General features: G+C 40.0%; 1 protein-coding gene across 6 annotated transcripts in view; it reads left to right on the forward strand.

The window, feature by feature from the left end:
* The window catches only part of MAP9 (microtubule associated protein 9), a 53,743-nt gene extending 30,787 nt beyond the window's left edge, over positions 1 to 22,956 (forward strand). For 4 of the 6 annotated variants that reach the window (XM_018061637.1, XM_018061642.1, XM_018061639.1 and 1 more), the window contains exon 14: positions 20,982 to 22,956. In XM_018061637.1, the coding sequence (XP_017917126.1) occupies positions 20,982 to 21,125 (144 nt within the window). In that variant the 3' untranslated portion in view covers positions 21,126 to 22,956. Of the gene's footprint in view, positions 1 to 10,187; positions 10,747 to 20,981 lie in introns of those variants that run through there. The other 2 variants (XM_018061640.1, XM_018061641.1) reach the window with 1 other exon arrangement.

A 23,156-nucleotide genomic window follows, 5' to 3' on the forward strand; every position in this document is an offset into this window, starting at 1 on the left:
TCCATGTACAACATGTTATAGATCTATTTCCCATCTTACCAATTTCTTATTGAAATTTGCTTGCAGAGAGAATGGGAAATTACTCCTATACAGAAGAGCTAATTACTTTATTTTCATAGAAAGTAACATATCACCAACCTAGATAGCATATTAAAAAGCAGAGACATTATTTTGCCAACAAAGGTCCGTCTAGGCAAGGTTTTTCCATTGGTCATGTATGGATGTGAAAGTTGGACTGTGAAGAAAGCTGAGCACTGAAGAATTGATGCTTTTGAACTGTGGTGTTGGAGAAGACTCTTGAGGGTCCCTTGGACTGCAAGGAGATCCAACCAGTCCATTCTAAAAGAGATCAGTCCTGGGTGTTCATTGGAAAGAATGATGCTGAAGCTGAAACTCCAGTACTTTGGCCACCTCATGCGAAGAGTTGACTCATTGGAAAAGACTTTGATGCTGGGAGGGATTGGGGGCAGGAGAAGGGGACGACAAAGGATGAGATGGCTGGATGGCATCACCGACTTATTGGACATGAATTTGGGTAAACTCCAGGAGTTGGTGATGGACAGGGAGGCCTGGTGTGCTGCAGTTCATGGGGTTGCAAAGAGTCAGACACGACTGAGCAATTGAACTGAATGGAACATATCAAAATTTTGATGTACAACCTAGCTTGGGTAGTGAACATTTGATGGGTCACTGTTTTAGGTGAAAATTGTAGTCAAAGATCAATTAAGATGCTTCATGCTGGTTCCCATATGAATTCATGTGCTTAGTGTGTCCTTAGTTGCTCAGAGTCATGTCTGACTCTATGTCACCCCATGAACTGCAGCCAGCCAGGCTCTGTTCATGGAGATTCTCCTGGCAAGAATACTGAAATAGGTTGCCATGCCCTCCTGCAGGGGATCTTCCCAACCCAGGGATCAAACCCACTTCTCCCACATAGTGGATTCTTTACCAGCTGAGCAACCAGGGAATTACATATTAATGCATCAGTTCAGTTCAGGTCAGTTGCTCAGTCATGTCCGACTCTTTGCGACCCCATGAACTACAGCACACCAGGCCTCCTTGTTCATCACCAACTCCCGGAGTTCACTCAAACTCACATCCATCGAGTCAGTGATACCATCCAGCCATCTCATCCTCTGTCATCCCCTTTTCCTTCTGCCCCCAAATCCCTCCCAGCATCAGAGTCTTTTCCCAGGAGTCAACTCTTCGCATGAGGTGGCCAAAGTATTGGAGTTCATTACCTTTAATAAAAAAATAAAAGATTCATACTCCAACAAACAACTACAGAAGAACTTTAACAAGCCTCTTTTAATTATTACCCAAGATAACATCAGTTTATCTTAATTGATATAAAGGTTGATATTTAATTGCCCTTTTCCTGCCCTGACTTTTTAGCATCTGCTGGTAAACTCAAAGTTGCTTCAAGTTCCTCTTTCTCTCCATGTTAAATGGAATGGATAAAGAGGTTGGTTTAGTCAGTTTCTAAGAACACAGCATGGCCACTGCTTTTCCCTCACCTAGCTAAGTGGGCCTCCCACTTTCTAAAGTATTAAGATGATTGACAGTGGTCCAATTACAGCTTTTATTTTCTCAATTAGTGTTCTGAAAGGAGATTCTTTACTAGGAGTAGCAAGGATACAAACCTTCTCATAAGGAAGAGCAAAATGTTAAGACAAAAATAAGTCTCACTTTTCTTCATTTCTTTTATTGTATGCATGCTAATGGACCCTTGTATTAACATATTCTTCTGTGACATTTTCAATTCCTTTTATGCACTGATAAAAGAAGCATCAGTTCAGTTCAGTTCAGTCACTCAGTCATGTCCGACTCTTTGTGACCCCATGAATCGCAGCATGCCAGGCCTCCCTGTCCATCACCAACTCCCAGAATTCACCCAAACTCATGTCCATCGAGTCGTTGATGCCATCCAGCCATCTCATCCTCTGTCATCCGCTTTTCCTCCTGCCTCCAATCCCTCCCAGCATCAGAGTCTTTTCCAATGAGTCAACTCTTCACATGAGGTGGCCAAAGTATTGGAGTTTCAGCTTCAGCATCATTCCTTCCAATGAACACCCACTGATCTCCTTTAGGATGGACTGGTTGGATCTCCTTGCAGTCCAAGGGACTCTCAAGAGTCTTCTCCAACACCACAGTTCAAAAGCATTCATTCTTCGCCACTCAGCTTTCTTCACAGTCCAACACTCACATCCACATACATGACTACTGGAAAAACCATAGCCTTGACTAGATGGACCTTTGTTGGTAAAGTAATGTCTCTGCTTTTGAATATGCTATCTAGCGTGGGTATAACTTTCCTTCCAAGGAGTAAGCATCTTTTAGTTTCATGGCTGCAAAAAAGCATCAGTTCAGTTCAGTTCAGTCGCTCAGTCGTGTCCGACTCTTTGAGACCCCATGAATCGCACCACACCAGGCCTCCCTGTCCATCACCATCTCCCGGAGTTCACTCAGACTAACGTCCATCTGAATGAAGAGTTCCAAAGAATACCAAGAAGAGATAAGAAAGCCTTCTTCAGCGATCAATGCAAAGAAATAGAGGAAAACAACAGAATGGGAAAGACTAAAGATCTCCTCAAGAAAATTAGAGATACCAAGGGAACATTTCATGCAAAGATGGGCTCAATAAAGGACAGAAATGGTCTGGACCTAACAGAAGCAGAAGATATTAAGAAGAGGTGGCAAGAATACACGGAAAAACTGTACAAGAAAGATCTTCACGACCCAGATAATCATGATGATGTGATCACTAATCTAGAGCCAGACATATTGGAATGTGAAGTCAAGTGGGCCTTAGAAAGCATCACTACAAACAAAGCTAGTGGAGGTGATGGAATTCCAGTAGAGCTGTTTCAAATCCTGAAAGATGATGCTGTGAAAGTGCTGAGTGCAAGAGTGAATGTCGACATTCTGGGAATCAGCAAACTAAAATGGACTGGAATGGGTGAATTCAACTCAGATGACCATTATATCTGCTACTGTGGGCAAGAATCCCTGAGAAAAAACGGAGTAGTCATCATAGTCAACAAAAGAGTCCGAAATGCAGTTCTTGGATGCAATCTCAAAAATGACAGAATGATCTCTGTTCATTTCCAAGTCAAACTGTTCAGTATCATGGTAATCCAAGTCTATGCCCTGACCAGTAACACTGAAGAAGCTGAAGTTGAATGGGTCTATGAAGACCTACAAGATCTTTTAGAACTAACACCCAAAAAAGATGTCCTTTTCACTATAAGGGGACTGGAATGCAAAAGTAGGAAGTCAAGAAACACCTGGAGTAACAGGCAAATTTGGCCTTGGATTATGGAATGCAACATGGAAAAAGCTAATAGGGTTTGCCAAAAGAACGCACTGGTCATAGCAAACACCCTCTTCCAATAACACAAGAGAAGACTACACATGGAAATCACCAGATGATCAACACCAAAATCAGATTGATTATATTCTTTGCAGCCAAAGATGGAGAAGCTCTATAAGTCAGCAAAAAAAAAAAAAAAAAAGCTATGGTCGGGAGCTGACTATGGCTCAGATCATGAACTCCAAATTCAGACTTAAATTGAAGAAAGTGGGGAAAACCATTAGACCATTCAAATATGACCTAAATCAAATCCCTTATGATTATACAGTGGAAGTGAGCAATAGATTTAAGGGAATAGATCTGATAGAAACAGTGCCTGATGAACTATGGATGGAGATTCTTGACATTGTACAGGAGACAGGGATCAAGACTATCCCTAAGAAAAAGAAATGCAAAATGGCTGTCTGAGGAGGCTTTACAAATAGCTGTGAAAAAAAGAGAAGCAGAAAGCAAAGGAGAAAAGGAAAGATAAGCATCTGAATGCAGAGTTCCAAAGAATAGCAAGGAGAGATAAGAAAGACTTCCTCAGCAATCAACGCAAAGAAATAGAGGAAAACAATAGAATGGGAAAGACTAGAGATCTCTTCAAGAAAATGAGAGATACCAAGGGAACATTTCATGCAAAGATGGGCTTGATAAAGGACAGAAATGGTATGGATCTAACAGAAGCAAAAGATTTTAAGAAGAGGTGGCAAGAATACACAGAACTGTACAAAAAAGATCTTCACAGTCAGCATAATCACGATGATGTGATCACTCACCTAGAGCCAGACATATTGGAATGTGAAGTCAAGTGGGCCTTAGGAAGCATCACTATGAACAAAGCTAGTGGAGGTGATGGAATTCCAGTTGAGCTATTACCGGGGACCAGCCCCAGTTCGATCCAGAGTATCTGAAGTGTGGATGGCGTTGGCAACTGAGATTTATTTATTTATTTAGAGATACAGAGAGAGAGAAGGAAAGAATGTTGCAGTTAAGAAAACAGAGGAGAGAAAGAGGCTGATATTCCTTGGTTTACACAGAAAGCCAATAAAGTCCCAAGACAAGGGACTTACACAGTTCACGCAGGCCACAGGCGCCCGCTTGAATAGCGGAGGGTGCCCCGCCTTGGGCTCCCTCTCACGTGGGTCTTAGAAGCCCGGGCAGAGAAGTGAACACAGTGAGCCCCTGCGCTCCAGGGGATCAGCCTGAAAAAGAGAGTAAGAGAGAGAGAAAGAAAGAGAATTGACACGGGGGAGCCAAACAATGATGAGGCGAGGCCCAAAACTTTATTTTTCCAGGGAGCTTATATACCTTAAGCTCTACATAGAGAATAATGGAAAATACAAAGTCATGCAGGGTCAGCAGCCTTGACCTTTATCGAGACCAGGCTTTCTCTCTGTATACCTATCTGTATACACAGGTCTTAGGTGGTTTACATCATTTTCTGGTCAGGAGGCCTATTAGCATTTTATGACCCTTTTCTGATAAGGGTCCATCAACCAGAAAACTTATTTGCCCTAAAAGTGTCATTTTTTCCAAAGTCTGGTGCCACTCTTAGAAAGCACTAAATAAAGTTACATTCTTACATAGCAAGGATACAACGATTTATAACAAAGAAAGAAGAGTACAATGATTTATAACAGAGAAAATTCATTAACTCAAAAATCTAGTATTGCTAACATCAAAACTACTATATTCCTATTTCTGCATCCCAGTTACATTGATTAATATCCTCCCAGGTGCCTAAAAGATAAAGGATATGGAGGCCTGGCAGCAATCATTAACTCAACAATGAAACCCTTCACCAATATAATTCTTAGCTCTTTAAAAGGCTCTATATCTTTAAGATGTTTTAAGCTTCTTGTGCCTCTCGTGGTTGGGAGGCTGTAAACAATCATATGTATAGTTGTAAAAGTCCGGGGAAACCTGTCAGGCAAGTTAGAGAGCCATCAGAGGGGTGTGAGCTGAGACACTCCTTTTATATGCAGGAGACTATTAACTGGAGCTCTAAGTTAGCTTTTTCCAGAGACAGGTGGTCGGGGATAGCCCCCTGCTAATGTCAGAGGAGTTGGTGAAAGTCATAAAATAGTAAGACAGACAGATTCTGGTTTTGGGGTAGATGCTCTAGAAGGTCCAGGGGAGTCCATTGAGGCCTCATCTTGCCTTTGCCCATCAGGTCTCTTCCTCATGACCTTTGCCATGGGTGGGATCTCCTGTGCTTGCTCCTAGCAAGCTATTTCAGATCTTAAAAGATGATGCTGTGAAAGTGCTGCACTCAATATGTCAGAAAGTTTGGAAAACTCAGCAGTGGCCACAAGACTGGAAAAAGATCAGTTTTCATTTCAATCCCAAAGAAAGGCAATGCAAAAGAATACTCAAACTACTGCACAATTGCACTCATCTCACATGCTAGTAAAATAATGCTCAAATTCTCCAAGGCAGACTAAAGCAATACGTGAATCATGAACTTCCAGATGTTCAAGCTGGTTTCAGAAAAGGCAGAAGAACCAGAAATCAAATTGCCAACATTTGCTGGATCATTGAAAAAACAAGAGAGTTCCAGAGAAACATCTATTTCTGCTTTATTGACTATGCCAAAGCCTTTGACTGTAGATCACAATAAACTGTGGAAAATTTTGAAAGAGATGGGAATACCAGACCACCTGACCTGCCTCTTGAGAAACCTGTATGCAGGTCAGGAATCAACGGTTAGAACTGGACATGGAACAACAGACTGGTTCCAAATAGGAAAAGGAGTATGTCAAGGCGTATATTGTCACCCTGCTTATTTAACTTCTGTTCAGAGTACATCGTGAGAAACCCTGGACTGGAAGAAACACAAGCTGGAATCAAGACTGCCAGGAGAAATATCAATAACCTCAGATATGCAGGTGACACCACCCTTATAGTAGAAAGTGAAGAGGAACTAAAAAGCCGCTTGATGAAAGTGAAAGAGGAGAGCGAAAAAGTTGGCTTAAAGCTCAACATTCAGAAAACTAAGATCATGGCATCCGGTCCCATCACTTCATGGCATATAGATAGGGAAACAGTGGAAGCAATGTCTGACTTTATTTTTTGGGCTCCAAAATCACTGCAGATGGTGATTGCAGCTATGAAATTAAAAGACACTTGCTCCTTGGAAGGAAAGTTATGACCAACCCAAACAGCATATTAAAAAGTGGAGACATTACTTTGTCCACAAAGGTCCATCTATTCAAGGCTATGGTTTTTCCAGTAGTCATGTATAGTTGTGAGAGTCGGACTATAAAGAAAGCTGAACACTGAAAATTTGGTGCTTTTGAACTGTGGTGTTGGAGAAGACTCTTGAGAGTCCCTTGAACTGCAAGGAGATCCAACCAGTCCATCCTAAAAGAAATCAGTCCTGGGTGTTCATTGAAAGGACGCATGTTGAAGCTAAAACTCCACTGTTTTGGCCACCGGATGCACAGAGCTGACTCCTTTGAAAAGACCCTGATGTTGGGAAAGATTGAAGGCAGGAGGAGAAGAGGATGCCTGATGATGAGACGGTTAGATGGCATCACCAACTCAATGGACATCAGTTTGGGTGGGCTCCTGGTGTTGCTAATGGACAGAGAAGCCTGGCGTGCTGCAGTTCATGGGGTTGCAAAGAGTTGGACACGAATGAGCAACTGAATTGACTGAAGTGATTGATAGGTTGTTGGACGATAATTTACTACAACTTTGGAAAATAAATCGTTGTCACCCAGCAAAGTCGTACATATTCATACCCTACAAACTGGCAGTTTCATTCCTAGGCATGTATATGGAGATTCTTGACTTATAAGCGCAAGGAATCAGACATTTACAGCAGCATTGTCTTTGTGTGAGAAGAAAACATTAGAACATCATGTCTTCAAGACCAAAATAGGTGTGTTGTAAATTGTGATATGTTGATATACTAGGATTCTGTGCCTCACTGAATTAGAACTATGACTCTATATAGATGTATCTTAGAGATATAATGATAAAGAAGACAGTTGCCAGAGAATATATAGCATGGTGCCATTTAGCATTGATTTAAAATTGATGCTTTCAAATTGTGTTGCTGGAGAAGACTCTTGAGAGTCCAAAATAACACCTTTTTGCATAAATTTTAAAAATCTGCCAAAAACTTGTCATTTGGGATGAATGCATGCATGACAAAGGTGTTAAGAGATGTGCTGCAACTAGAAGCACGGCGTTCAGAGTAACGGTTAGGTCTGGAGGGCAGAGAAAGAGCAAGTGCAGTGAGAGACTGGATGCGAGGGCTGCACAAGTATTAATCGTGTTTTATTTCAAAAGGCAGCTAGTGAGTGTACAGGTTTTAGCTATTACTCTTAAACAGTTGTCTATGTTTGAAATATTTTTTTTAATTAAGGACTAAAAATAATGTGGATAAAATGCTACAAGGATAATATGAATTACACAAAAATATGCAAATTGCTAAAAATTGTAAACACTGATACCCATGCAATTAGGTGAGCAAATAATTGTGCAAAAAAAAAATCACAAGAAGACTAAACAAATGAAAATGCTCAAGCTCAATAATAAGCAAAGAAATATGAGCCTCAATATTCAAATATCTGTAAACACTGAAGTATCTTCTGCTGCCATCACATACTCAACCTTTGCATCTAGTAATTTATTTCTGAGACCCTGTTCTCTGAAAGTCATCACTAGCTTCTGACAATTATTCTCTTTGAATTATGGAATTACAGGTCTTTTTCTTCATATTTTACATAATTCTTTAAAAATATTATCACTTTTAATATTTTAAAAAATTAAGTGGTGTGCTAATGCCTGTTGATAGTATACTTATCAATCAGCAACATTCCCTGGCTGCTATTGCTTTCTAACCAATTAAGGGATTTCCAGAAATACATGATATGCAGATTATACCACCCTTATGGCAGAAAATGAAGAAAAAAGAGCATACTGATGAAAGTGAAAGAGGAGAGTGCAAAAATTGGCTTAAAACTCAACATTCAAAAAATACAATGGCAAGTGTATTTCATGGCAATAAATGAGGAAACAATGGAAACACTGAGAAACTTTATTTTCTTGGTCTCCAAAATCACTGCAGATGGTGACTGCAGCCATGAAATTAAAAGATGCTTGTTCCCTGGAAGAAAAGCTATGACCAATATAGACAGCATATTAAAAAGCAGAGACATTATTTTGCTGATAAAGGTCTGTCTTGTCAAAGTTATGGTTTTTCCAGTAGTCATTTATGGATGTGAGTTGGACTATAAAAAAGCCGAGCGCCAAAAAATTAATGCTTTTGAACTGTGTTGGAGAAAACTCTTGAGAGTCCCTTGGACTGCAAGGAAATCAAATCAGTCAGTCCTAAAGGAAATCAGTCCTGAATATTCATTGGAAAGACAGATGCTTAAGCTGAAGCTCCAGTACTTCGGCCACCTGATGTGAAGGACTGACTCATTGGAAACGACCTTCACTCTGAGAAAGATGGAAGGCAGGAGGAGAAGGGGATGACAGAGGATGAGATGGTTGGATGGTATCACTGACTGGATGGACATGAATTTGAGCAAGGTCCAGAAGTTGGTGATGGAGAGGGAAGCCTGGCATGGGGTTGCAAAAAGCCGGACATAAATGAGCAACTAAACTGAACTGAACTGAGAAAAAACATCTACTTCTGTTTCATTGACTCCGCTAAATCCTTTGACTGTGTGGATCACTACAAACTGTGGAAAATTCTTCAAGGGATGGGAATACCAGACCACCTTACCTGTCTCCTGAGAAATCTGTATGTAGATCAAGAAGCAACAGTTAGAACCAGACATGGAACAATGGACTCAAAATTGGGAATGGAGTACATCAAGGTTATATATTGTCACCCACTTACTGTATTTTTATGTAGAGGACATCATGTGAAATGCCAGGCTGAATAACTCACAAGCTGGAATCAAGATTACTGGGAGAAACATCAACAACCTTAGATATACAGATGATACCACTCTAATGGCAGAAAGTAAAGAGGAATTAAAGAGTCTATTGATGAGAGTGAAAGAGGAGAGTGAAAAAGCTGGCTTAAAACTCAACATTCAAAAAACTAAAATCGTGGCATGTGGTCCCATCACTTCACGGCAAATAGATAGGGAGAAAGTGGAACCAGTGCCACATTTTGTTTTCATGGGCTTCAAAGTCACTGAATAGTAACTACAATCATGAAATTAAAAGATGCTTGCTCCTTGGAAGAAAATCCATGGCAAACCTAGACAGCATATTAAAAAAAACAGACATCACTTTGCCAACCAAGGTCCACATAGTCAAAGCTATGATTTTTCCAGTAGTCATGTATGGATGTGAGTTGGACCATAAAAAAGACTGAGCACTAAGCAATAGATGCTTTCAAATTGTGGTGCTGGAGAAGACTCTTAAGAGTCCTTTGAACAGCAAGAAGATCAAATCCTAAAGGAAATAATCCCTGAATATTTATTAGAAGAATTAATATTGAAGCTGAAGCTCCAGTACTTTGACTACCTGATTCAAAGAGCCAGTTCATTGGAAAAGACCCTGATGCTGGGAAAGATTGAGGGCAAGGAAAGAAGAGGGCAGCAGAGGATGAGATGGTTAGATAGCATTACCAACTCAATGGATGTGAGTTTGAGGAAACTCCAGAAGATACTGAAGGACAGGGAAACCTGGCATGCTGCAGTTCATGGGGTTGAAAAGAATCAGATACGACTTAACAAAGCTAACAAATGACATTTAAATACCTTATAATGATTATTTTGTTCTTCAGCAAGCAACTTGATTTTAAAATAATGGTCATATTTGTATATAAATTTATAGTTTTTTGTTTTCTCTTTAGGAAAAAAAAGAAAGGAAGGAAAGAATTGAACGAAAACAAAAGAAACGCCATTCCTTTCTTGAAAATGAGACACTTCCTCCATGGAGCCCTCCAAGTAGAATTGTGTTCTCAAAAATGTTTTGATAATTCTGAAAACTAAGATCATGGCATCTGGCCCCATCACTTCATGGCAAACAGATGGGGAAACGATGGAAACAGTGACAGACTTTATTTTTGGGGGCTCCAAAATCACTGCAGATGGTGACTGCAGCCATGAAATTAAAAGACTCTTGCTCCTTGGAAGAAAAGCTGTGACCAACCTTGACAGCATATTGAAAAGTAGAGACATTACTTTGTCAACAAAGGTCTGTCTAGTCTAAGTTATGGCCAGTAGTCATGTATGGATGTGAGAGTCAGACTATAAAGAAAGCTGAGCATCAATGAATTGCTTTTGAACAGTGGTACTGGAGAAGACTCTTGAGAGTCCCTTGCACAGCAAGGAGATCCAACCAGTCCATCCTAAAGGAAATCAGTCCTGAATATTCATTGGAATGACTGATGCTGAAGCTGAAACTCCAATACTTTGGCCACCTGATGCAAAAAACTGACTCATTTGAAAAGACCTAGATGCTTGGAAAAATGGAAGGCAGAAGGAGAAGGGGACCACAGAGGATGAGATGGTTGGATGGCATCACCTACTCAATGGACATGAGTTTGAGTAAACTCGAGGAGTTGGTGATGGACAAACAGGCCTGGCGTGCTGCAGTCCATGGTGTGGCAAAGAGTCAGAGACTCTGACTGAGTGAGTGAACTGAACTGATTCTTGCCTTATTTAGTTATTTATCAGCTCAACAATTTTAGCCAAACTAACTTTAAAACTATTCATTCAGTTATTTATTGTTAGAAGAATCTGTTTTAGTTAATGTTGATCATTCCTGCTGACAGTGAAAAAGATTCTTTGGAGTTTAATCAGTGAAAGCAGTGAAGGTATTTTTATCTCTAGATGTGTGTGTGCTTTGCACACTCAGTCACATCTGACTGACCTTTTGCAACCCCATGGGCTGTATCCCACCAGGTTCCTCTGTCCATGGGATTTTCCAGGCAAGAGTACTAGAGTGGGTTGTCATTTCCTTCTCTAGGGGATCTTCCTGACCCAGGAATCAAACCCACATCTCTTGTGTCTCCTGCATTGGCAGGCAGATTACTACTGTGCCATCTGGTAAACTGCCAAAAATGAAGAGCTAATAATCAGATTACTTTTAACCATTGAAATATATAACCCTTTATCATGTCCTGATAATTCTTACAGTCTGATGATCCATGATGACTTGCACTAACCTGTGTATGTTATTTGAGTGTGTTTATTATCCAATATCAAAAGAAAATCATCTAGTACCTTAATCATAGAAATAATTAAATTTCTGAATCATTGACTACACATCTAGATTCAGGTTTTAAAATGAATGATTACCAGAAGTGTACATATACTATTTCTTATAAAACTAACCTGTAGCTCAAAGTAGTTGCATTTATACTGTACAACTTAGAATTTTGATCAGCTAGGGCAGCAGTTCAGTAGAATCATTCAAATCATCGAGGAATTTTATTTAAGAATAAATATGTTTTAATAAATATTTTAATATGAGTGTACTTTATCTGTTCCTGCTAAAATGACAATCATAGGTACTTTATAATGAGTAGACCTCTAAAATGTACCTTCCTAAATTTTATCTCACTCTATCATTTCATTGATATCAAAAGGTGTCCATTTCATCATCGTGGTATACATTAGTTATGGAAATTTCACGAGTCCAGGGTCATTATAACTATTATTTTTAGACTAAAGCCATAAAAATGATAGACAGTTTTTGTCCTCTTAGCTAATCCAGAGTCATGTAACTTAAATTTAGAAGAAATTATGAAAAGATAGTTTGTAGAAAATATCCAAAGAATGTATTTATTCGATCTCTGCATGTCCTCATTAATCGGACTCACACTTGTCATCTAGTTTATCACAGACCAAGTGTGTGCTCTGAGTTGAAATGCTGCTTTAACCAGTGAAGCAATGCAGTAGTAGATGAGAGTAAAGTTACTGTTTATTAAGCATCTGTTGTATACTCTCTACTAGATCTTTACAAGTATTATTTTTTTGTCTTTACAACAGCTATTCAGAATTGTTATTATCTTCATTTTGCAGATAAAAGTACTAAGAAATCAAACAAAAATGAAAAAAAGGAATTCATAATGTTTAAGGAGTTAGTTCAAATGCCCATGTCTATTAACTGAATGTCAGAATACCCAGTGGGTTATGAAACTTAGACTTTGAGACAGTTAGTCAGGAGGTTTCACACTCAGGATTAGCCTGCTTGCTGCAGTGGATGTGCAAAGTAGGAAAAATGTCATAGATATCTCTGTAAGATCACATCAGTACTATAGATTAAAAAATCATAAATAAAACAGAATAGATTAAGTATTTATTGTATTGAATTAGCTATTTAGAGCTTAAAAGATATTTGCAAATTCCATGGAGGTAAAGAAAAATAGAAAAAAGTACATCTACTTTTATTGCTGAGATCTTCACTATGTGTGTGATAGATTTCACATCAAATATTTTCTTCAGCATCCTGACCATTTTCTTCTATTTATCATGCTTAGCGACGAACTGTTATCACATCATAGTTAATTAACAAAGCATAAGGAAAGGTTTAATAAGTAAGTGTTGATTGTTTTCATTTACTTCTTATGCTGAGCCATGTGTTTCCCCATCTCATGTTTGTGACAAGGTTAACGTGGATGGGCCTGATAATGGTAAGTTAACATTCCACGTGACTGATGTACAAGAATAAATCTCTGCTTCCCTGGACAGTTTAGTTGTAGCACTCAAAAGAAAATATAGAGGTGACCTGCATTTGGAACCTTCTAAAAAGAAATCTAAATAGTAATTCCATAGCATTCTTGTGAGGTAAATGAAAAGGGAAATTGAGGTGTTTTCAAAGACCCAAGAAGTCATTTCCTTCAAATAGAATTTTCATCTTACTATGCTAAATAAAATATTATTTCCTGTTTACAGAAAGCTGTACTAATTAAATGGTCTAACAGAATGAAATAACCTCTTCTCCTGTAGCAGAAATAAAGCTGAGTTCTGAGAGCTGAGTGAATTTACTTTTTGAGGTCCAAAGAGACGAATCAAGCCTGGTAATATTCTCCTGAAGATGTTTATCTATTTAAGGCATATGATTTTCCTGTATTTATTTTAAAATGATCAGATATCAATATCATTAACATTTATTAAGTTTTTCTTAAAATATGTGTATGCTCCATAGTGTCCAACTCTTTGCAACCCCAGGAGCCTGCCAGACTCCTCTGTCCGTGGTATTTTCCAGGCAAGAATACTGGAGTGGGTTGCCATTTCCTTCTCCAGAAGATCTTCCTCACCCAGAGACTGAACTGGCTGTCTCCTGTTTCTCCTGCTTTGGCAGGTAGATTCTTTACCACTGCACTGCCTAGGAATATGAGGGAATATTAATTCAAATTAAAAACACTAAAGTCCTACAGGTTTTCAGATTAAACTTCTACTTTTGTAAACTGTATTGAGTACTTGAAAAATGCTGACACTTCAAAGTAAATAGCAATTTAATGAATATTTTAAAACATTACTGAGAACAATTTCCCTAGAAATTTTAATGATAGTAAAAAATAAAATTTTATTCAGAACTGAAGTTTCATAATAACCAAAAAAACTGTGCTAAGTCACTTCAGTTGTGTCTGACTCTTTGGGGCCCTATGACTGTAGCCCACCAGGCTCCTCTGTCCATGGGGTTCTCCAGGCAAGAATACTGGAGTGGGTTGCCATTTCCTTCTCCAGGGGATCTTCCTGACCCAGGGAGTTGAATCCGAGTCTCCTATGTCTCCTTCATTGGCAGGCAGGTTCTTTATCACTAGTGCCACCATTTTATTCAGAATCAAAGTTCATAATAACCAAGGAAATTAGTGTTACCTAAATAAAAAGAAATGGTGTTTTAGATCAGGAAGAGGTTAAAACTTTCTTAATGGAAGAAAATAAGAACTAGGGCTTCACTGGTGGCTCAGTGGTAGAGAATCAGCCTGCCAAAGGAGCAGACACAGGTTTGATCCCCATTCCAGGAAGATCCCACATGCCTCGGAATAACAAAACCTGTGCCCAGCAACTCATGAGCCTGTGCTCCAGGGGCCTGGAGCCACAACGGCTGAGCCCATATACTGCATATACTGCAGCTGTGGACATCTGTACAACTTAAGACCCCTGCTCTGCAACAGGAGAGGGCACTGCAGTGAGAAGCCCAGGCACCACAGCTAAAGAGAGCAGCCCCACTCGCTGCAACTACTGACCGAGAAAGGTCCGTGAGCAATGAAGACCCAGCACAGCCAAAAATAAACAAAATTATAAAGAGAAAGTAAGAATTGTTCGGGGATAACAGTATTCTAGTGGTTTGTATTGCACCACATTTTGAAAATGTGAGTAGTTCATTTACTGTTTTAAACAGTATTGAAACTGATGTTTTTCACTGTTGCCAAAGCAGTAGCTGTTAGTTACGTGTCCAAAGTTTGGTACCATTGAGTGATACAACTATGCATCTGAAAGAGATTTTAATAATTTAATAAACCTGGTCCAAATTCTTTGTTCTAAGTTAAAGAAATTGATTTCCAAAGCCTTGCACTTGCCTGTTCTCACACCAAGGACCATAAGAAATCTAGAGTTACAACTCAGGTATCAGGTTTCCCAGCTGTAGATTGTCCACCATTCTACAGTTTTGATAATCTGCCATTGTTAATGTCATTGATTTTTATACTCTCAGATGTGTCCTTGCTCTTCCACAGCCTTCTCCATAACCTCAGATTAGAGCTGTTTGTGCACCTACATTCTCATGGAAAATGTGAGGAAATACTGTAGTTTTTAAAATGCTGAATCATGGGCTAAGTTAAGATACAGTAGAGAAAAAGAATTTTACAAAATAGGAGAAATTGATATTTCTCAAAATCGTTCCCAAGAATAAGCTAGTGCAAAGAAACTCACTGTCCTGATTTAATTTTGACTCTGCTTTCAATAATGCTCTATTAAAAAAATATTTAAACCCATATGCCTCCATTCTATGCAAAGCAAAGATACTATCAATTATCCTGCTTCCTGGATACATTGGCTACCAGAAATAAAGAATGCTATGTAACGTTTAACTGGAGACTTCTCTGAATTCTTTTTATGTTAAAATTTAATGTTATTTGGTTATTTTGAAACATACGTATTACATGTAGTTGTATAATGTTGACTTGAGTGAACTAAACTCTTCCTAAAGGATGTTTTAAGAATTATTTTAGGAGATGTGTTTAACGTCTGCTTTTTAGTAGCATAATTCATATGATGCATTAAAAGTGAATCATTCAACATGTATTTTATTGGGTGATATTTACTGAGTCCAAGTTTTATTTCATAATGATAAGAAATATTGTGTTAGTTTTATTTGTGGGCTAAAGGGCTAAAAATAAGACCTGGAACTGACTGTGGCTCAGATCACCAGCACCTTACTGCAAAATTCAGGCTTAAATTGAAGAAAATAGGGAAAAGCACTAGGCCATTCAGGTATGACCTAAATCAAATCCTTTATGATTATACAGTGGAGGTGATGAATAGATTCAAAGGATTAGATCTGGTAGACAGAGTGCCTGAAGAACTATCAGTGGACATTTATAGCATGTGCAGGAGCCAGTGATCAAAACCATCCCAAAGAAAAATGCAAGAAGTCAAAGTGGTTCTCTGAGAAGGGTTTACAAATAATTGAGGAAAGAAGAGAAGCAAAAGGCAATGGCGAAAGAAAAAGATATGCATAACTGAATGCAGAGTTCCAGAAAATAGCAAGGGGAGATAAGAAGGCCTTCTTAAACAATGCAAAGAAATAGAGGAAAACAAAAGAATGGAAAGACTAGAGATCTATTCAAGAAAACTGGAAATAGGAAAGGAACATTTCATGCAAGGATAAGGGTCATAAAGGACAGAAATGTTAAATACCTAACAGAGGGAGAACAAATTAAGAGGTGGCAAGAATACAATGAGAACTGTACAAGAAAGGTCCTAGTGACCCGTATAACCAGTAAAACCAGACTTCCTGGAGTGTGACATCAAGTGGGCTTTAGAAAGCATTACTATGAACAAAGCTAGTGGAGGTGATGAAATTCCAGCTGAGCTATTCCGAATCCTAAAAGATGATTCTCTTAAAGTGCTGCACAAAATATCTCAACAAATTTGGAAAATTCAGCAGTGGCCACAGAATTGGAAATAGTTTTCATTCCAATCCTAAAGGAAGGCAGTGCCAAAGAATGCTCAAACTACCGAACAACTGTGTTGATTTTACATGTTAGGAAGGTTATGCTCAAAATCCTTCAACCTAGGTTTCATCAGTATATGAACTGAGAACATCCAGATGCACAAGCAGGGTTTTTGAAGGGGCAGAGGAAGCAGCAGAAAAATTGCCAACACTTTGGATCATGGAGAAAGCAAGGGAGTTCCAGAAAACTATCTGGTTCCTTGACTGCTCTCAAGCCTTTGACTGTATAGATCACAACACATTGTGGAAAATTCTCAAAGAGATTGAAGTACCAGACCACTTTACCTATGCTGAGAAACCTGTGTGCAGGTCTAGGAGCAACAGAACTGGACATGGAACAGCTGACTGGTTCCAAGTTGGGAAAGGAAGGTGTCAAGGCTATACATTGTCACCCTGCTTATTTAACTTATATTCAGGGTACGTCATGCAGAATGCTGGGCTGGATGGACCACAAGATGGGAATCAGGATTGCTGGGAGAAATATCAATAACCTCAGATCTACAGATAATGCCACTCTAGTACCAGAAAGTGAAGAGGAACTAAAGCGACTCTTGATGAAGATGCAGAGAGGAGAGTGAAAAAGCTGGTTTAAAACTCAATTTTCAAAAATTCAGTGAATTAAAAAATTCTTTGGAATGACCAACGCTGAAGCTGAAGCTCCAGTACTTTGGCCACCTGGTTTGAAGTACTGACTCGCTGGAAAAGATCCTGGGAAAGACTGAAGGCAAAAGCAGAAGGGGATGTCAGAGGATGAGATGACTAGAGAGCATCACTGACTCAATAACCATGAATTTTATCAAACTTGGGGAACTAGTGAAGCCCAGATGAGCCTGGTGTGCTGCAGCCCATGGGATTGCAAGGCATCGTACATGACTTAGCAACTGAGCAACAACAATAAGATGAAATAATCGTGTGTATGAAGCAACTAAATCACTTCAGTCATGGTCAACTCTTTGCAACCCTATGGACTGTAGCCCACCTCCACTGTTCACAGGAGTCTCCAGGCAGGAAGCCCTTCTCCAGGTGATCTTTCCAACCCAGGGATCAAGCCCATTTCTCCTTGGCTCCTGCATTGCAGGCAGATTCTTTACCACTAGGCCACTGAGGAAGCCCCGGAAATAATCATATTTTTTGATAAAACTTTATCAAAAAGGACTGAAATTTTGGACATAAAGCTTTTTGTTACTTAAAACACTACAGAGATTACAAAGGTAATATAATTACATAATTATTAGTTCAGTTCAATTCAGTTCAGTTGCTCAGTCATGTCTCACTCTTTGTAACCCCATGAATCACAACACACCAGGCCTCCCTGTCCATCACCAACTCCCAGAGTTTATTCAAACTCGTGTCCAATGAGTCGGTGATGCCATCCAGCCATCTCATCCTCTGTTGTCTCCTTCTCCTCCTGCCCCCACTCCCTCCCAGCATCAGAGTCTTTTCCAACGAGTCATCTCTTCGCATGAGGTGGCCAAAGTATTGGAGTTTCAGCTTCAGCATCAGTCTTTCCGATGAACACCCAGGACTGATCTTTAGGATGGACTGGTTGGATCTCCTAACAGTCCAAGGGACTCACAAGAGTCTTCTCCAACACCACAGTTCAAAAGCATCAATTCTTCAGCGCTCAGATTTCTTCACAGTCCAATTCTCACATCCATACATGGCTACTGGAAAAACCATAGCCTTGACTAGACGGACCTTTGGTGGCAAAGTAATATCTCTGCTTTTTAACATGCTGTCTAGTTTGCTCATAACTTTCCTTCCAAGGAGTAAACGTCTTTTAATTTCATGGCTGCAATCACCATCTGCAGTGATTTTGGAGCCCCAAAAAATAAAGTCTGATACTGCTTCTACTGTTTCCCCATCTATGTCCCATGAAGTGATGGAACCAGATGCCATGATCTTAGTTTTCTGAATGTTGAGATTTAAGCCAACTTTTTCACTCTCCTCTTTCACTTCCATCAAGAGGCTTTTTAGTTCCTCTTCACTTTCTGCCATAAGGGTGGTGTCATCTGCATATCTGAGGTTATTGATATTTCTCCCAGCAATCTTGATTCCAGCTTGTGCTTCTTCCAGCCCAGTGTTTCTCATGATGTACTCTCCGTATAAGTTAAATAAGCAGGGTGACAATATACAGCCTTGATGTACTCCTTTTCCTATTTGGAACCAGTCTGTTGTTCCATGTCCAGTTCTAACTGTTGCTTCCTGATCTACCTAAAGGTTTCTCAAGAGGAAGGTCAGGTGGTTTGGTATTCCCATCTCTTTCAGAATTTTCCACAGTTTATTGTGATCCACACAGTCAAAGGCTTTGGCAAGTCAATAAAGCAGAAATAGATGTTTTTCTGGAACTCTCGCTTTTTCAATGATCCACCAGATGTTGGCAATTTGATCTCTGGTTCCTCTGCCTTTTCGAAAACCAGCTTGAACATCAGGGAGTTCACGGTTCACGTATTGCTGAAGCCTGGCTTGGAGAATTTTGAGCATTACTTTACTAGTGTGTGAGATGAGTGCAATTACATAACTATAAAATGCACATATCAAAAATCACCCACACTCCATTTCCCAAAGATAATCATAGTTACCATATTACATTTTCTTCCAGATTTTATTTTCTGAAGTATTTTCCCACATACATAAAATTAAGCCAAGGGTGAATAAGGTAGAGGTACAGTCCCTCTCTCTGCTTTTCTGTATTTCTTTCTCTATCATGCTGCTATATGTCTGTATACATGTGTGTGTATACATACATACATACATAATATATACTATTTAAAATATAATACATGAACATACATGAATATATTCACACTTACATGTTCTTATTCTTTAAAAATTATGTAAGTCTGTATATGTGGTAACCAGATTTTAAAATATCAGTACATCCAGCAGGTTATGGAACTTAGGATTTAAGACAGTTAATCAGGTTTCACGCTGTGAGGATTAACCTTCTTGCTGCAGTACATGTACACTATGAGGAAAGTGTTATGGATCATTTTGTAAGATCACATCAGTGCTACAGATAAAGAAATTTCATTGTTGTTGTTTATTTGCTCAGTCTGTCTGACTCTTTGCAATGCTGTGGACTGCAGCACACCAGGCTTCCCTGTCCTTCACTATCTCCCGGAGTTTGCTCATGTCCATTGAATCAGTGATGGTATCTAACCATCTCATCCTCTGCTGTCCCCTTCTCCTCTTGCCCTCAGTCTTTCCCAGTATTAGAGTCTTTTCCAATGAGTTGGCTGTTTGTATCAGGTGGTGAAAGTATTGGAGCTTTAGCTTCAGCATCAGTGCTTCCAATGAATATTCAGGGTTGATTTCTATTAGGATTGACTGGTTTGATCTCCTTGCTGTTTTAGGAGGTGGAAAGACTTTTCTAATACACTAAGTATGATATATGAAGGACAGAGAAAAATCAACACTGACTTCAAGATTTCATTATAGCCTGGGCCAGTGGGTGGATGGTGATGCCTTTTATTCAGATAAGTGTGAAGGTGAAAGATTTTGGAGTGTGAGGGATGGTGGATGATAGATTTAAGAGAATTTTTTCCGGACATCTCAGAATCTAGTGAAGAGATAGGAGAAGGAGATGCTGATTGACCGGAATATATGTCTGACCCTGCTTGCTCCTTGACTGACACGTACCGTACAAAACCCCACAACAGTCTTATGCATGGGGCACTTCAAGCCTGAGCTATGATCTGTACCAGGAAGCAATCATGTCCCAGGACAACCTATGCATGACTTAAGCCCAATCACAAGTCCAGTCACCACTTCCCTTGCTGTTTGGTGAGTATTTTCTGCCTTCTCCCACCATATTTAGTATGGGCTACTTCAGTATACATGAAAGTGTTACTCAGTTGTGTCAGACTCTTTGCAACCCTATGGACTATACCCTGCCAGGCTTCTCTGTCCATGGAATTCTTCAAGCAAGAATGCTGGAGTGGGTAACCATTCCCTTCTCCAGGGGATCTTCTAACCCAGGGACTGAACCCAGTCTCCCATGTTGCAAGCAGATTCTTTACCATCTCAACCACGAGGGAAGCCCTAGGAAGACAGAGCCATATGGTAATTACATCTGGACCATTACACTGACCAGGCTACATACAGTTTCTTTACTCTCTAGCTACAGTGTGCAGGCTTCTCATTGCAGTGGCTTCTCTTGTAGAGCATGGGTTCTAGGTATGCAAGTTTCATCAGTTGTGGCATGTGGGATTAGTTGCACTGTGGCATGTGGGATCTTCCCAGACCAGGGCGAGAATCAGTGTCCCCTGCATTGGCAGGTAGATTCTTAACCACTAGACCATCAGGAAAGTCCTATTTTTAAGTTCTTGAGGAACTGCCTTAGTGCTTTCTACAGTGGCTGTATCATTTTCTATCCCCACCAACAAGGGGTCCAATTTGTTCATATCTTTGCCAACATTTGTTATTTTCTGTTTTGTTTTGGTTTTTTTGAGAGTAGTCATCCTACTGGGTACGACAGAGATTGAGATGGTTGGATGGCAAAACCAACTTGATGGACATGAGTTTGATCAAGCTCCAGGAGATGGTGATGGAGAGGGAAACCTGGCAGTCCACGGAGTTGCAAAGACTTGGACACAACTGAGCTACTGAACAGCCACAAAATTTGCTCATTTTTTTTATTAATAGTTGTTGCCTGTGCCTTTGGTGTCATGCCAGGTAATCATTGTCAAGTCTAATGTCCTGAAGTTTTTGTCCTAAATAAGAAGCTCAATTTTCGGAAAGATGGGGAAAAAACTTATATAAGGACTTTGAAACATTAATTAGATTTATCCTCAGGTTTCCAAGGAGCTAGACAAATGGAGGTTTAGGGAAGGAAGAAGTAAGCTAAACTCACTTGAAGGCTTCCTTCTCTTGTTCATTTGTAAAACCACCCTGTTGTTTGAAACACCGCCATGAGATTTCTGAGACCAGTGCTGCTGGGCTTCTTCAGAGGAACACAGAATGACTGCAGACCCTGCCCATGTCCTCACTGGGGAGGAATTTCATCAAGGCACCAGGGCTCACAAACTCCAGGGAATCCCGGCCCTCAAGACTGGTCTCCTTTCTTCCAGTCAGCTTCAGGTTAGAGGCCCAGGTACCCCTATCCTGGCTCCAACCTTCAGGGCCTGGATTCTGGGACAGCGTAAGAGTAAGCAAGACCCTTACACTCCTTTATCTGCCCGGGGGTTAGACTATCTAAAAAGCTGCAACTAACAGATCATGGAGGGCTGAGTGCTTGCAGCAAGTATGGGTGGAAAGATGGGATGTGAGTTCCTATGTCAGCCAGGCCTTTCCAGGGTGAAGATCTGTGCATTTTTGCCTGGGCAGTCAACTCCCCATGTCATCCTCCCAGGGAGCCCAGATCCATGATTATGAAGACAGAGGCTTTCCCCTTGCTTATCTGTAACTTCCCACTCCCACAGTGAGGAGCCTGGCTCCCACCATCTGCCATTTATCTGTGCATTGCTCCTTTCCAGGTTACATGTGCAGAGGTTTCGGCATCCTTAGCTACTACATCCTGGAAAAGAACTCCATAAAATAAAGCCCACTGTTTACGACAGTCCATGTTGCCTTTTGTCTACAGATTCTGTTCATTTCCAAAGTTAACTTAGGTTAGCACCTTCTCCTCCATCCCCTACAGTTGAGTTTTCCCATACATTTCTAATATGGTTACATTCTGCCATATTGTGTATTCCATCCTGTGACACTCCCACAACCTAAATAACTACATTTGAATAAATTATGACTGACCCCTTGGGCTATACAAATCTATGGTCTTAGACAAATGCATAGTGACAGTTATCCATTTTATTGTATCACTTCAAACCCCCCACTCCAGGATTGGCTTACCATCTAGTAGCTTTGCCTTTCCTGGAAAGTTATAAATGGGGTCATACTGTGTGCAGCCTCTTCATACTGGATTCTTTCACTTAACAGTATACACTGAAGATTTATCAACATGTTTCCATTGGTTGATGGTTCACTGCTTTCTATTGCTGAGTAGTATTTCATTTTATGTGTACAGGAGGAAAAACAATTTTTACTCTGTCTTTCTAGATTCTTGGTTGAGAACCCCCTTGTATTAAAAGATTACTAAGAGAAAAAAAGAAGTTAATGGCGTGTATACCTTCTCTGTACAAGGGAATTACCCAGAAAAACTAAGTTACTCCCAGAAATAGCCAAAGCTATCACCTTAAATATAAATCTTCAGATAAAAACAAAAGAAGACCTTGTGAAAGAGGGGACGCCAGTTGTGGCAGGATATTATGAAAAGCAGGGTACACAAGGGTATGATTGTTTGCAGATTTAAGTCAGGGCTTCTACAGTGATGAGTTACTTGAGATTTAATCATTCTTCTATTTCTGGTGCAAAGAAGGACACGTGTGCATGTTCAGGCATGCCTGACTCTTCACGAACCCAAGGACTGTAGCCCGCCAGGCTACTCTGTCCATGGGACTTCCCAGACAAGAATATTGGAGTGGTTTGCCATTTCCTTCTCCAGGGGACCTTCCTAACCCAGGGATTGAGCCCATGTCTCCTGTGTCTCCTGCCTTGGCAAGTGGATTCTTTACCACTGACCCAAGACACTTGTTCCTTGGAAGAAAAGCTATGACCAAACTGGACAGCATATTAA

The sequence above is a fragment of the Capra hircus genome, chromosome 17 (assembly GCF_001704415.2).
Source record: "Capra hircus breed San Clemente chromosome 17, ASM170441v1, whole genome shotgun sequence".
Classification (NCBI taxonomy): domain Eukaryota; kingdom Metazoa; phylum Chordata; class Mammalia; order Artiodactyla; family Bovidae; genus Capra; species Capra hircus.